At 39.2% G+C, this 16,551-nt stretch overlaps 1 protein-coding gene across 1 annotated transcript in view; it reads right to left on the bottom strand.

The window, feature by feature from the left end:
* Positions 1-12,718, bottom strand: part of slc16a10 (solute carrier family 16 member 10) — a 28,254-nt gene extending 15,536 nt beyond the window's left edge. The window contains exon 1 of the mRNA XM_084952780.1: positions 12,113-12,718. Coding sequence (XP_084808906.1) covers positions 12,113-12,467 — 355 coding nt within the window. The 5' untranslated portion in view covers positions 12,468-12,718. The remainder of the gene's footprint in view (positions 1-12,112) is intronic.
* Between the last annotated feature and the right edge of the window lie 3,833 nt (positions 12,719-16,551).

Here is a 16,551-nt window from a genome sequence, read left to right as displayed (position 1 = left end):
AATGCCACAAACGGAGCACTGAAGACTTTACTTAAATGTATGAATAAATTCAAAGGGTTTGCATTTAAAAAAAGCTATCTGAAGAGTTATCTTATAACCAAAATTAACAAAAGCATCTAATGGATGAGGCATTTTGCAGTATTGAGGTAGCACAAGACTTGCTCAGGTCATTAAACAAACAGAACATCTCTATGGCACGTTCTAGGAATCTGTTGACCAAAGATGCTCAGATGTTACCAATGTCTAGTTGAAACATGGAGAATGAAGACAGGCTTCATTTAACACTATAGACCACTTACAACTTACCCCGAAGTCCCAGGCTGTTCCACTATAATGAACACAAAGTGAGGAGGAAAAAGGTTTTAGCAACTAAAATGCTCTCACGGCCAACAAACCAAAAACAAGACCAGATGTCCCCCTGTATCAACACAGCACCAATGCAAAAGTGTTTGTTACCATGACGTAGTATTGACTTTAATGGCTTTAATGGAAGTGTTTTCGAGTAAATTCTTAAGCTTCACACTCTTAATCACTGACATTATATGCATATGTGTGTGTGTATATATATATATATATATATATATATATATACATATACATATATACACACACATATACATACATACATACATACATACATACATACATACATACATATCTAGATATATATATACATACATACATATCTAGATATATATATACATATGTGTGTGTGTGCGGTATTAAAATAAATAAATATACATATAAATAAAATAAATATAATAAATACTGAGAATACACAAGAAATTACAGACTAAGCTTAAGATTTTAACAGGAAGAGGTCAACGATCTTCCTCATCTAACAGAGTTTTTCCTTTCCAGTCAGAGCTCTAATAATGGTTTACAGAATAATGGTTATTATAGATTAAGTTATACGTCAACTAGAAATAAAAAAAGCACAGCTGCTATTGAAAGTACTTTTTGGAATTACCGTCTCCTAAAACTATCACCACCAGGGGGGGCATTTTACCAGACGGGTTTAGTGAAGTTATCTGTCCCTTTAGCAAAAAGGCAAGAGCACAGTATGTCTAAGATCAGGGCATGAATCCTTGGAGATCCCAGTTAACAGTTTGGTAGATAGCTATAAAGCACTACTTAGATATAGTGATTGTATTTTATCTAAAAACACAAGACAATAAAAAGCTAATTGAGTAAATATATTACTAGTCAGAAATGTCAGCATTAAAAGCTTTCATTTTACCAATCTAGAAAAAACATTGTGATCAGGCCATCATCATTATTTCACTTCACTTTCCAAGAGCTCTTGTTTTGCTGGGTACATCACCGTTTCTTTTATTGGTGCTGGTGGAGATAAAGGTACAAACTGGTATTCCATGAAAGTACACCCAAACCCAGGTTTAACTTTAGAGATCACACTATGTAAAAGTTTTGGAGACAAAATAATAGTAGCTGTTTTTTCAGATTCAGTTGGCAGTTCAGTTAACGGTGGAAAATATTAAAAATGTAACCACCAGGAATCAAGATTTTATGATAACCTGATACAGTGACCATGTTAGTTAGAGCCATTACTGGACAGTGTTTCCATTCATCCGTTTTCTTCCGCTTGTCCAGGGCAACACCAAGGCGTTCACAAACCAGACAAGAGATTTCTCTAGCGTGTTTTGGTTCTACCCCAGGGCCTCCTCCCGTTGGAACATGCCTGGAACACCTCACCCAGGAGGCGTCAAGGAGCCATCCTTATCAGATGCCTGAACCACCTTACCTAGTTCCGTTTGATGTGGAGGAGCAGCGGCTGTGGAGGAGAGAGCCCCTCCCGAATCCAATTTAAGACTCTGTAGGTGGTGCTCTGTTTTTTGTTCAAATGCAATAACCATCGGCAGTTATGCTAAATAAACCACTGTTAGAAATATTTAACATTTCACTTCTTCACCATGTGCAACTATTAATTACTGTACTTAATAGGCAGCTGTCTATACCCAGCAGCCTCACAGCCAGCTCACTATCAGACATTTGGACTCGCTGACCAGGGCTCAGGAAGTGGACCCTACTGCACTGAACGCACACTTGGCTCCCACAAGGCAGAGCACATTCTTCTCTGACGACAGCATTGAGAGCCGGGGGAAGAAAAAGGAAAAGGGAAGTTAAGAAATGCCAACTAAGTGCAGTGAATATGTTTTAGTGACCCACATACTTCCCAGCTAACTGCACTCGATTCACATCCTCCCAGCTTTGCTTCCTAATGCTAATCTCAAATAATTATATCTAAAAGGAAAAAAAAGAAAAGTCTGTGTAGGTTCTCAGTCATCCAGGTCATAGTAATCAAAGGAGCTTTCTTGAAACTTTTTTTAGGCCCCTTGAAGCTTTTCTTTTCAAGCTCCTTAAAAAGAAAAGGAAAAACAACAACATGCAAATAAAGCATGTTGTTTGCATCTCTTGACACAGAGAGACAGACAGCCATACACACTAACAGTCATTCGGAACTAACAGTTAACCTAACCCCACTAACTGCATGTCTTTGGGCTGTGGGAGAAAGCTGGAGTACCTGGACAGAACCCATGCATATACAGAGAGACTATCCAAACTCCACAATGAAAGGCCCCGATGGTGAATTCGAACCCAGGACCTTCTTGAGGCAACATACTGCCCATTTAAATAGTTTTCAATATTTTAAATGATTTTGAATACTTTTGGATCTCTATGACATCATCAAGAGGGGATATCCTCAAGATGGTTCATGGGCATCCAATCAGAAGGCTGGCCTCAAAAGAAGAAACCTATAAAAACCTTTTTGAGACGGTGGATGAACTTGGGATTGTAGAGCATGCAAGAGTTCTCAAATTAAAATTTAGGGTACCAAAGAGGTGCTGAAGTTAGTGTTGGTGTTTATTCTGTTGCCATGACACAATTTCTCACTTCTCTGATTATTTGGTCTGGAGTAGGCATTTTATTTGAATTAAAAGGAAGCAACAGAAATCTTTTTTAAGAGGAACTGTAATCGACATGTATAAATTCTGTGGAGTTACCCTGAGAGACTAATTATGACACTTTATTTCTTTTATTACAATGGAGGATACACTGGATAGTATCCTCCATTGGTTTGGTTGGTTTTAATCACTGCTACATCTGTCAAATAAAGTCTAGACACAACAACAGGTTCACATACCTAGATTGCATCAGAATCAGAGGAGCTTGGCCCAGAAATGTATAACAGCTGCTTAAGACCGTGTTATCTTTTTAAATTAATTTAAAAAAAATGTAAAATGTATAAATTAAGTTTCAGCAAAAAAGAATAGAAATTAGAGGACAGGATAGCTGGAAAAGAGATGAGGGAGACTCCTTACAACTCCTGCTGAATTAAAGGGGTCTTACTGTGTAATACTGTTACAGTATGACTTTTCAACTGGTGCCGATCAGTCACAAAGACCCCAGTCATAACCCTAATCAGGGCCTCTTAGTGCCGCAGTCAAACATCTGGGTCTGCAACAAGGATATAGCAATTCCAGTTTACAGCAGCTGGAAGCCATTTGTATTGGGCAGTTCCACTGGAAACTGTGGAGAAGGGGGAAGTGTTTTTTGTGTGTTTGCAACCCACTCAAATCATTTGTGTGTTTTCTGGCCTCTCACACTGCAGGAAGTGAAAACGTCTGTCTGATGACACAGGAAAAACTTGGGGAGCAGCTGCAGAGCGATTTATGGCTGTGCATAAAAAAGCACACCATACGCATGCTTGGAACGACTTCCCTCTGCAGCAGATACTAGAAGTCCATATGAAAAATGTTAAATGGGAGTTGTGTTTCATGTTAGAGGGAAGCAAAAAGGGGTGGTGTGTCAGAACAAGCTGGTGATTGGGGGAGCTTTTTGTCCACCCCCTTTTTTAAGCTCATTGTATAGTGTTGCAAACAACAGCTTGAATACATACACTCCTCCCCAAGTCTCCTTATCTCCAGCTTTCTGTTTCACAGAAAGGCCAACACTTAACCTAGGACTGCCATTATCTGTACCTTCAAAATGTATCCATCGGAAGGTGTTTTTGACTAACACTTTATGTATCTTGTGGTAAATCAGAGGATTTGTTGTACTTAAATATGTGTTTGTTGAGAATTTGAATAAAATACTTATTGTTCCATGCACTCTGCAGTTGCTCCATCAGTACTTTTTTTTGTAAAGGGCTACGGCTAAATTACCCCACAAGGTTTCTTTTCATTGGCCTTGAGCAAGACAATGACAGATACAGCTATCATCTGTGTCAAGCTAGTGTGATTTTATGTTTGTTTACTAAAAAGTTCCCTCCAAAACATGCTAGCTAAGCTAGCTATGTGTTACTAACAAAAAAAGTAAACTGAAATCAGCAGAGAAACCTACTTTGCCTTTAAAAATATGAGATTTTTTGTAGTAACTAACAATACTGTTAGTATTAAGAAAGAAACAAAAAGTAACCACAAAACTATAGATACTTTATTTTAGGTCAGTCCGAAGTTTAAACATTTGTTGATGCCACATAAACTTGATCTAAAATAAACATTTATTCAATAATAATTTATTTTATTGTAAAATAATAAAAATTACATGTATGTACATAATAAAAACCCACATCAATCCATAATATCTGTAATGATAAAAGAGGCAACAGAAAAACGTATTAAAATCTTCCCCTGAGAAATATATGAGCACTGTGATATAATGGCCATGCTGTTTTCTATGGTTACCATGGCTGTTTAGAGACACATGGAGACCAGACCGATCATGTACCTGTGAATCTTATTATAGTGGCAGTGTGGTTTTTGCCGGTGCTGCCTGTGATGTTCGATGTTCCTAATTAGTTCACAGTGGTCTTTGTGCAAAGTTAATTTTATCCATGGTCGATTAAATGAACGGATGCAGGAGACAGTAAACAAATCAAAGAGTACCCCATGCCATGCTTAGGCTAGAGGGCTACTGAGAGCTTCAGTAGCTTTTTGGGGATATTAGTCACTATAGGATAGTACTATAGGAGCATACCATTATCCCAACTCTGTTTTTCCTTCAAAACAGGAAGGTGCCACTTAGAATTTTGTTTCTGATATTTATTCCCTCTTATTCCCTCTTTTGCCCTGTAAAAATAACACATTTTCATACTTGTCATGCACTGTAACACCTCCACATTGTGTCAATTAGACGTGGTTGAGTGAGACCATAAAGACCGACTGTTTCAAGACCTAATCTTGGTGCAGTGACACAGGGATTGCCTGCTGTTAATCATTCTGACATTGCCCAAGAGCAAGGACATCACAGCCATTAGTTCACATCCAGCCCCTCAGACCACAGCCTGAGGGGCTGGTCCCCTGCATGTCATGTGCAGGGGGCCAAACAATTTGTCCTGGTGCCACTGAAGTGGGCTCTGCCTCCAGCATGTTTATCTTCTCGAGACTTTATCTCTTGACAACCTTCACCTACTCAGACCCAAGCTTACACACGCCTGAAATCAAACGGCCTGTCAAATATTAACCCGTCTATGATTAAAACTTGTCAAGGTTTTGTGGAGCCATTCCATCAGAGTCATTTTGTTTTGTTTTGAACCAAGTTACCCATGAAGATCAATCAATTATGCTTTTTAAAAGTGCATGTAAACTTGGTTGAGCATGTTACATTCATGTGAGCCTGTAGTTGTAGATAAATATTTAACTGACAATTGTCTCATCTCCTTCAGGAGCCATCTGAGCATATTATTCAATCGGAAATCCATTATCCATAACCTTTTTGGTATTTGAATTTAAAAAATAAACTTAAAACAGTTCATTTTCAACTAGTGAAACGTGTCTACTTCACAAAACAAACCCTTGCATAAAACATCATGTGACAGTAAATTACTGCTAAAGCAGCAATATAGTAAGCCTGACTGCTGACAGAATAAACTCAACATCAACTGAACACTTTGCCCTCAGTACAAGGCAGACAGCAGCCAAGCAGTGAAAAGTCCTAATATAGTCTTTCCCCCGTGTTCTGATCCCTCTTCAGTCAGTTCTGCTGTCCTATAACTGAGGGAAACCAAATTCCTGTTAATGTACAAGGGAGTCATAGTTACTGTTAACTGATCTAACACACTCAAAAAACACTTGATCTAATGTTGGTGAAAGCACTGACATTGCTTTACTCTCCCAGGCACTGATACTAAAACAATATTTTATCCTTTACTGCACCATCAATCTCTTTATTTTTTCCTTTCATACACAGTCAAAACAATATTCAGCCAAAATATGCTCACATAATGTCTTGTTATTGACATTTTAATGTCAATTAAATACATGTTGTTTTGATTACTTCAGAGTCATCAAAACAACACAATCAAGGTATCGAAAAACTCTGTGTTTAGTCCAAAGTTCTTTGGCAGGTCTGACAGTACACAACAACCAAGTGGCTTTTGGCACGAGGCTCAAGAATAACCCCATCTGGCATTTTCACAGGGAGGGAACCAGCATAGAGCCTTGACCTTCCCACCCCAACATAATGCATTGTGATTGCTTGACTGTGACAATTTCCAAGCTTTGCAGCGCGTTATCTTTGGCACCAACAAACAGCTACTAGCTGAAGATTTCAGCTATTGGAAACTTGCTCTTTATGGAATATATATCCCTATTTAAGAAATTCATGAATGCCCAGCAGATAATTTCTGGTAAATTGGTAGTAGATCAGACCATAGGAACTACAGCTACAAATTCAAATTAATATGTTAGCACGCATGATAAACACATTATGCGACCTGAAATCATACACATTACCCTGCATCACAGAAAAGAATATAGTTTTACTCATAGGCAGTAATGTTTGATCATTCTTCTCAGAAAGGAAAGAGAGAAATGCGCAGTATTTTCAGTTATTCCAAGCAGGGATTGTTATTATTATAATAATAATAATTATTATTATTATTAATGTAGACCCTAGAAGAATTAAAACTTACAAGTTAAAGACCTTACAATATAAACTGTTGTGATTTGGCGCTATATAAATATAACTAAACTAAGTTGAACTGAATTTAATTATTCCAACAAAAGCAACCCGTTTACAGCAATCAGGCCATCATGGTCCTTAAAGTGAACAGACAAATACTGGCCCTAATAATTGCTTTAAGTTGCAGACCTTAACTGAACATTTATTTTCATCTTAGGTGCAGTTTCAAGGCATATGCAGTTTTAGCCGCATCGGAGCTTGAATGTGAGACAAAGAAACACGTTCAAACATGTGCGTTGGTATGTCTTTGCACTCAAATCACCAAGCACAGGGCACATGAGGGGTTTTCAATGTGGAACTGCCTACATTTCAACTCCCCAGTCAACTTAGAGGATTAAAAACTTACTGTTTGTACTGCATTCTCCATAAAGAACAGGAGTAAAACTACCTATCAGAAGGCTTTAATAGGCAAGATTAAAACAGTAAATCAGCAACAATCTCTCCCTATTATGTTATCTTTACTTCGGGTCTTATTGACTGCAATTATGCCCATTCAAAATGTACCGAAGTGGGATAAATCAGAGATAAGATAAAGGAGAGCCATGGCACTCAAACAGTATTTGTATAGCGCTTTACTTAGTCCCTATGGACCCCAAAGCGCTTTACACTACATTCAGTCATCCACCCATTCACACACTGGTGATGGAAATCTACATTGTAGCCACAGCTGCCCTGGGGCGCACTGACAGAGGCGAGGATGCTGAACACTGGCGCCACCGGGCCCTCTGACCACCACCAGTAGGCAACGGGTGAAGTGTCTTGCCCAAGGACACAACTATCAGAGCCAGGGCTCGAACTGGCAACCTTCCACGATCGCCCCTTGGAAACAGAATTTCCAAGGTAAAAAAAAAAAAAGCTTTTTAAAGCCTTATTTTTGGTTCAAAGTCAAACATTTTCAGGATTTTTTTATTTTTATTTGACTTCATTGGTGAATCAATACCTGCAGTTTTTATATCCTGGTGATCATCAAAATAAAAGTTCATTAAAGTATTTCTTCTGAACTGTCCCATCAAAAAGTGTCTTAATCACAGGAAAATGAAAATAACTAATAAGTATCCAGTAACGCAATAAAACTGAAACATGAGAAACAATGTTAATGTCTTAACAGAAAGGAGGTCTAACCCATTTGGCTTTTTAAACCCACCAATCTACATCAGATACTGACTAATACTGACTCAATATCTTTGAGTATTCGTGCTTATAAGTTCATATATTCATTTCAGTTACATCGTATTCGTGTTCTGTGTATGACATGCACCACAGGCCATGATATTGATGGTCTTACCTGCTCCACTCCATATGTACAGCGAAACAGATAAGCACACACGGTGAAACAGACAGCAGAGGAGAGAATATTTCTGCAAAACGTACAAGCCTTAAATGCTGATCTTAAATGAACCCACGTAAATAGCAACGTGTTGCCATCTCTCATTGCAACAATAAAAACCAATTAACTCACAGCAGGCAATCATTTTTTATTCATGTACATATTTTGGGTTGAGTAATTTATTACATGTTCTGTGTCTCCCTCCAAGACAAGACTGCATATCAGTATCTTGTCGCAACTTTCACTTGTGCAAAAATGAAGCTCTCTATATGACTTGCACTCTTTTTTCTTTTCTTTTTTTTTGGGGGGGGGGGGGGGACTTGCACTCTTAATGTGTGCTATGCAATGCTTGAAAATCTTGCTAAAAATACATATATGTGTGATTACAGCCAGTGATAAACAGAAAATAGATCCAAGGGACTGTGCTGGGAAGTAAAACTGTTGTCTAAAGTTGAGTAAAGTAAAGTCTATGTCAGCAGTGTCCGTGTAAACAAGTGATACAAATTTCCATGGAAAATCCTGACCAGGGAGCTGAAAAGTGTATCTGGATTTTGGTGACTGCAGTAAAGTGTCTACACAGCCAGAGAAGACGACTTGTTATGTTGCCAACAAGCAACACTCATACAATGGCTGATGGGTGTTTCTTCCATCTCATCTTTACTTTTTACATTTTCATTATCAGACATTAGAAATACCATTATTAATATATCTGATAAAATTCGTTGCCCAGCTACAGTTCTTCCCCCAAAATGACTCAGAAACTAGACTAAGACGATCAAATCACGCTACACTGAGTAGCCATTACAGAGCCAGCTATCCAACAGAATTCATTTTAGTATTCTATTTTCCTCCATGTCAATTAAATTCCATCATTTCCTCTAAAGCTCAGTCAGATAAAAATATTCATGTGGGAAAGAAGGGAATCTCATTCAAGGATTTGTGATGTTTACGAAGACTTGTATCCTGACTGTTATAGATGCGTTCTCTTAGCATTCTGGCACTTCCTCTATGACAATGTCCAACTTCAAAACCACTCAACTGCCTCATTAATTCTCATTAGTTCTGTTCTCACGACAGGAAGGCAAGCTGAAGAGTGAACATCTAGTTCGAAGCAGTACTTTGTGTTCTTTCTGAGAAACAGGATCAGGGGAAAAAATGGAAAGAATGGATGCTGTCCATCATGAAGCGAAAATAAGCAGGAAAGACCTCACTAAAACTTCTAACTCAAGAATTTACAACCTGGCAGTCAGCCACTGTAATCTCAAATGGATAGAAAAATGAAGTAATTATTAGTGCTGTCTGAATGTTAAGTTATATATATATATATATATATAGGGGATAAAGTAGTGCTTAAATGATTGTCACTATACTTGTTAGTGTTATTAATTTTCCAGAGTTCATTAGAGATTTAGCTAACAAATTCAGTGTGTGAACTGTGTGCATAGTAAAAGACAAAATATACATAAAACAAATGATGCTTTAAGAAATGCATTACTCAATTAATACTTAACCAACATTGTTTTTCATACATTGCTAACTCTCATTCAATGTGAACACATGCTATACGCTGAATCATTATGCTGTCAGCTGACATCATTGATGGTCACCTCTCCTTCTGTCCTATGTATGGACGTGCTGTTTAGTCTGTTGATGGTAGATGGTGGACTCAGGTGCAGACCAAAACAACCACTAGGGGTGGTCTCAGCCTGGTTCCAAACAAGCTGAAGAGCGATTTATTACAAGAATACGATCTAACCTCGATGTAGTCCAATTATCCAATGTACAGTGCATGTTTTAGCTTAGCACTTTCACATAACCAAGGTTATAAGACACTTTAAAAGAAAGTACACAGGACAGTACACAAACCGTAGTAACAGCCTGCTACATACCATTTAGCCTGAAATATCTATCAAATAAACATAAATATTTGCAGTAAATTCTCCATGGGTTTTTTTTCCATTAGTCCAGAATACAGCACATTTTCCCTGTATTTACTTTTGTTGATACTACCCCAAACACATTTGGCCAATAAGTAGATTGAACGTTGCCAAATAATTTGTAGTGATGCACTTTGGTTGGCTAGGAGTTTTCTGTGTGGAAAGAAAAACCATACCACAGGAAAAAGCAACTAATTTACAAAAGTATCATCTGATATAGAACAGAGTAAATAGGTCTAGGTATAGACACAGGAAATTTGAGGATGTCCTATGGTGGCATCGGGAATCAACACACACTGCGAGCATAATTTTGGCTTCTGTGGATCAGGCTTGTTGGAGCACATCCCAAGGATGCTTAATTGCAATGGGATCTGTGGAGTTTGAAGGCAAATCTTTGTGCTCATTACCATTTGTCCTACTGGGGGAAGATGCTACCACTGCGGAGTGCTGTTGCCATGCTTGCTGTGCAACCACCTTTAGGTGGGTGATATAAGTCAAAATAGCATCCCCATGTTGGGCTGGGGCCCAGAACACTGCACTGGACTAAAAAAAGCCCTGGCGGTTTACAATTTTTCTGGCACAAACCCTGTAATGGTGCTATGACTGGTGCATATGAAAAATCTAATTAAATGTTTCAGATCATTTTAAAAAAAAGAAAAAAAAACACACCAAGCAAGCAATGGGTTAGAGCCATAGTACAAACCACCTTGGCTGCAACCAACACAAAATCCAATGCAATAATCACAGAGATCAGCAGAAGAAGCTATTGAGTCGGTGAACAGCTAGGCCCCAGACTACCAACAAACATGGGTCCCCCATGCAGTACTACTTTTACATGCTCATTTGCCAAACAGCAATACCAACAACAGGTGGTTACAATCAGCACAGGGCCATTATTCATGTGGTAAGCCGTCCCTCTGTCTGTCTGTCTCTCTCTCACACACACACACACACACACAAACCGCAAAAAAAATTCTCTATGTGATTATGCCATGACTGTGTGGCACACCGCTATGTGTAATATTCAATGTTTTTAAGGTGTTCTTTTAGTTTAATGCAGAAAAACATGTAAGGTTTTACATAATTCGTACGATAATGCCGACTGCTGACTAGACTGAACGACAAGAAGAGAATTCGTGTGAGAAAAAAATGAGTATTTGTACACGCTATGGTATAAGAAATTACTACTTTGATTTGTGTTTCCCCTTCAGTGACTTTTCAAATAATTAACTATACTCCGTACCCTGCTGGGAGCAAGCTGTATTTCATTAGCGTTTTAAAGCGACTCTCTGCCGTACTTTGACACCGAGAGCACGCTGAGAGCTTTCCAGGACTCCTCGGGATTAGACACAAACCATAACAACCACTTAACACGGTTTTTTTTTTTTTTTAAATTATCACCACACTGAGTGCCAGGTCACAACTTTGACGCCAGGCTCGCAACGTTATCCCCACAACCGCGCTATATAACCGCACTGTCTTTCTTTTGTCTGCATGCGTTTCCTTCTCTCACACCAGGAAACGACACATTACTTGCTAGCTGAACTTAGCTAACGTTTTTATAGTGGGCTAAATGTTAAACATATGATGCTATAGAATTATTATGTCTTTACGAAGAAATTGTTCTCGAGAAGACCTTCGTTGGTGGTCTGAAAGTTGTCGGTTCAATTCCCCGCCATTACTAAAACTGTCCCATGAGCAAGACATCACTTACTTTAAGACCGTTACTCATCCTGCGGGGGTTACATCACGCCTTTCTTCTATAATAATACACACTCATGACATAAAATGACATTTAAACATATATATAATTCTTTACTAATGTGGTACTTTTACTCATACAGCCAGGTTAGCCTATACTCACATGTTCTGAATTGGAGGTCTTTATCGTCCGGGCTACCAAATTCCTGCAGGAGGTAGATATACATTACACCGAAGGCGTTCTGGATCCCAAACACCGAGCCGTTGCACCACATGGAAGCCAGCATGACCACCCATCCCCAGCCGCCCTCGGGGTGCACAAACTCAACCTCCTCCTTGGCTCCCGGACCCTCGCTTTTCTCTGGGATATCCACTTTGCTGTCCCCGTTCTCCTTATTCTCCGTCTTCTCCTTCTCCCCATCCTGCTCCTCTACTGGACGCTTCTCCGTTGCGGGTTCGCTGCCGGCGGGTGTCTCGGCGGCTGCATCGTTTTCTGGCATATTGTTCCCTTCTGTCATTTTTTAAAATAATGTGTCGAAAAGGCACTGCGGATTTTGAAGTATGGAGGTATTTCGCGTAGGCTGGCAGGGGGAGGTCAATAAATTCAGACACAGGATATGACAGAGATTTGGGGGTACGGTAAAGTTTTATCCATTGACGGGGGGCTGTAGCTTTGTAGCTTCAGTAATGCTGGTACTGCAGCATGTGCAACTGTCAAACATCTGCCGTTGCACTTTTATAAATAGACAACGCAGAGGGGCGGGGCTGCAGGTATCCTTACACTGCAGCTACTGAGGCGTTTCCAGGATATCTTCAGTGGAGTGGCACAAGTCTAAGAGAGTGTGTGTGTGTGTGTGTGTGGGGGGGGTCCAACAATGTAAGCATATGGAAGAATATTTGACCATTTGACCTTATACAAATACAGTATAGAGAACTAGCACAGCAAACATTTGAGGCTAGTAAGTGGAACGGTGAGAGTTTAAAGGTACTTTTTGTTTACCCTTGTTTACCCTACTTTTTATTACCCTCTGCAAACTTTAAACAAGAATTTAACCACCAGAGGCCAGCATTTAATCAGTGGATGTGTTGTAAAAAAACGCACGCAAATACAATGTTCCGTCCTCTCTTTTGACTTTTAATGTATGCTTTTATTCCTACCTAATAGACCCTGTGCACGAGAAAATGCTAACTTCCTGGTTTGAGACCGGATGTAGGGTTGTACATTTCCGGTAGCTTTACTTTGTGGTCAGTCGCTACTGCGAAGATATACTCCAAAATCATGTCCAAAACTCGAAAACGTAAAGATCGCGTTAAGTTACAAAGAGCAGAAGGTGGGAACACTCACCACTGTTGTGTCACAAAAAATCTAATGATCAATTTTGACGTTTAAAGAGTTTAGATCGATCAGTTGTTTACATCACTCAACACAAGCAGAACTGCATTACTGCAGCAGAAGACACATCGTCCACATTCAGAAGCACATCTCTGTATAGTGACTGGTCTTATGATTTAAGCAGGCAAATGTTCAGAATTCAAACTATAGGTGAAGAATAGTCAAACCAGATGTTTCCCCCGTCATGTCGATATCAGCTAGTCAAGTACACACCTACACAGCATGTTAACAAACCGTGAAAAAAAAGCCACACAAAAAATGAATGATTGCTGGTAAGGGTTTCTATACTAGAGATGGCACGATAGCACTTTTTTATATCCGATACCGATATCATAAATTTGGATATCTGCCGATACCTATATGAATCCGATATAGTGTGTTTTTTAATCAATAAAACTGTTTTTTTAATATCTTGCTGCATTTTGTATAAGTTCATACTCAAGTTAAAAAAAAAACCAAACAAACACTAAAGCTATTCTGTTATACCTGTATGCAAAAAATACACTGCACCCAAAATATTTCATAGTTCAGCAATACTGATCAATCTAATAAACTTAAACCTACTCCATCCTCCCTATTCTGGTATTTTAAAGAGTAAGCAACCTAACTAATAGGGTTCTAAAACTCCCAGCAAAAAATAAAAAAATAAGGAACCACCCTCCACCTCATGATGCTTAATCGACGTAATCAACTTTGATTTGATGCAGTGTGAAAAAAAAAATGCCCAGAAATAAATTATTTTTCAAGAATAATTAAATAGATTCAACATGTTTTTTCAACAGAATTGCAGACTGCACAGATCATACCTTCCCAAAGGAAAAAGTACTATAGCTTACTAGGGTATATTAGACTTAATAGTTACTATATACAGTCAGTGTTGGGAAGGTTACTTTTAAAATGTATTCCACTACAGATTACAGAATACATGCCCCAAAATGTATTTTGTAACGTTTTCTGTTACGTTACTCAATGAGAGTAACGTATTCTGAATACTTTGGATTACTTAATATATTATCATGCTTTTTACAACTACATGAATGTACTATTGCTGTGTGATTTCTTACTATTACTGAAGGTCCGCGGCTCTGAACCGTAGTAAAGGGACCTCTGGCTAATACGTCGGGTTCCGTGTCGGGCTCGTAGCTGAAAAATAGCTTTACTTTGTTGTCTGGGTCAAGTTTGAGACAGAGAGACAGAAAGAGGCGTTGAAAGGCTGATGCAACGGAACTTATTGTTTCGGAGGAAAACACGAACACAGCGTACAGTCGAGTCTTAATAACTTACTTACAACTGGGCTCGTCAGGCACTCTTCTTGGCTGCAGTGGTTATTATTATATTTACATGCTTCCAGCTCCCGTTTCTGCTCGATGACAGCTCGTACTTTTCCAGTCTCCTTTTTGTCCCTCCTCGCGCTCACAGACAAATAACGGGTATGGCGGTCCATTCTCCCAGCAGCACGGACTACACTGCCCATAAGGCTACATTCTTTAGGGCTATGCCTGTAGCATTCTGCCTATTAGCTTAGCACAACAACAACAAAAACAAAAAGGCGCTCTCTCACCCAGGAAACACACAGTCGCAGAGAGAGCGCGTCACCATGGCAACCGTAACGCTGTCGCCTGGAACAACAGAACATAGCTATCAAACAAAACCCAAACAGTCCTGACCCGCCACAATATGAAACAGGAAAATACCGCCGTGTAATCCATTTATTTCAACAAAGTAACTGTATTCTAAATACCACCTTTTTAAACGGTAACTGTAACGGAATACAGTTACTCATATTTTGTATTTTAAATACGTAACGGCGGTACATGTATTCCGTTACTCCCCAACACAGTATACAGTAATGGATTTCTATACATTTTTTTTCAGATTAAAACTTTGGGTGTAAGATACGGATAATTATTTATTAAAAGCTAGACATTTTAAATGAGAATAAGAAAGAAAAGTATGTCTTTGTGCCCCCCTTTTCCCTGTTAATGCCCTATCGGCCCCCCTGGCTAAACTTTGCTAGATCCGCCCCTGCACAGTTACCAGCGTCAGCTGCATAGAAAAGGATCCTGGTGTAGAAAGTAATATTAAATAAATTCTAACAACAGATTATCAAGCTTAAATGTGCTGCTGTTGTTCAGCCGCTGGTTCCCTCTCTCTGGTGCAAAGTGGGCCAAAAACAAACAAGAGAGACGGACTCGCGACAGAAAAGCCAATCAGCTGATCATTGATCAGTTTCATGATTGAAGTAGCAACAGGAGAGGGAGGGAGAGAGAAGAGGCAGTCGCTCCATATATTGGTTGTTAAGCTTAACGCGGGAATGCTTTACAAACATTCAGAGATGAACTTACACACTTGCTTTACTTCTCTCTGGGATAACTTCCTCGGAGATGAAATGCCGGATTGGTAGCGAGGCTACAAATACACACAGCCGCTCTATTATGTGAGGCATACTGCTGCAACGTGCTACAGTTATGAGCCGAGTTACGCCATGTCGCAAGTTTTGTGAGGTGCTTTTTTGATATTTAACGGATCGATTACATTTTTTATTTCTCTCCGATATCCAATCCAGTAATTTACGTCACTATTGGACCGATACCAATACGTAATATCGGATCGGTCCATCTCTATTCTATACATTAGTATTTACGAAGGGTATGTTGTGACTTACCTTCAAAATTACAGTGGTCCCTCGCTATAACGCGGTTCACCTTTCACCTCGCTGTTTTGTGTATTTTTTAGTGCAAGTTTGCATGCTTTTTTTTACATCACATTGTGACCTGCGTCCTGATCGCTGCAGACATCTCCTCCGTGAAGTCTCTCCTGTACAGTACAGAATCGCTGCATGGATTGCTAGCAGTGTGACTCTGAAGTGTAGTACTGTATGTCGACGAAACGTTTTGCACCATCAAAAAATAAAATTGGCTACTTGATTTCACCTATCGCTGGTTGTTTTTAGAACATAACACCCGCAATAAACGAGGGACCGCTGTTTACAGATACTAAGAAATATAACATTTGAATCCCTTTTCTCTTTTGCTCTGAGGCGCGGGGGAAAAATATCGACAAGTCGATGAACATCATTTACAGATATATTGGGTAAATGCCCAAGACATCTATAGAAATGTAAATCGCCGCTTGATTCATTCATTTGCTTAACTTGTTTTGGACCGTAAACAAGGCGCGAATAGGACACCGGAAACAAAGCTCCCCAC

This window comes from Perissodus microlepis, chromosome 15 (genome assembly GCF_051167445.1).
Source record: "Perissodus microlepis isolate ML-2025 ecotype Zambia chromosome 15, ASM5116744v1, whole genome shotgun sequence".
Classification (NCBI taxonomy): domain Eukaryota; kingdom Metazoa; phylum Chordata; class Actinopteri; order Cichliformes; family Cichlidae; genus Perissodus; species Perissodus microlepis.
Note: the sequence above shows the minus strand (reverse complement) of the source record. Positions and strands in the feature narration are given on the sequence as shown.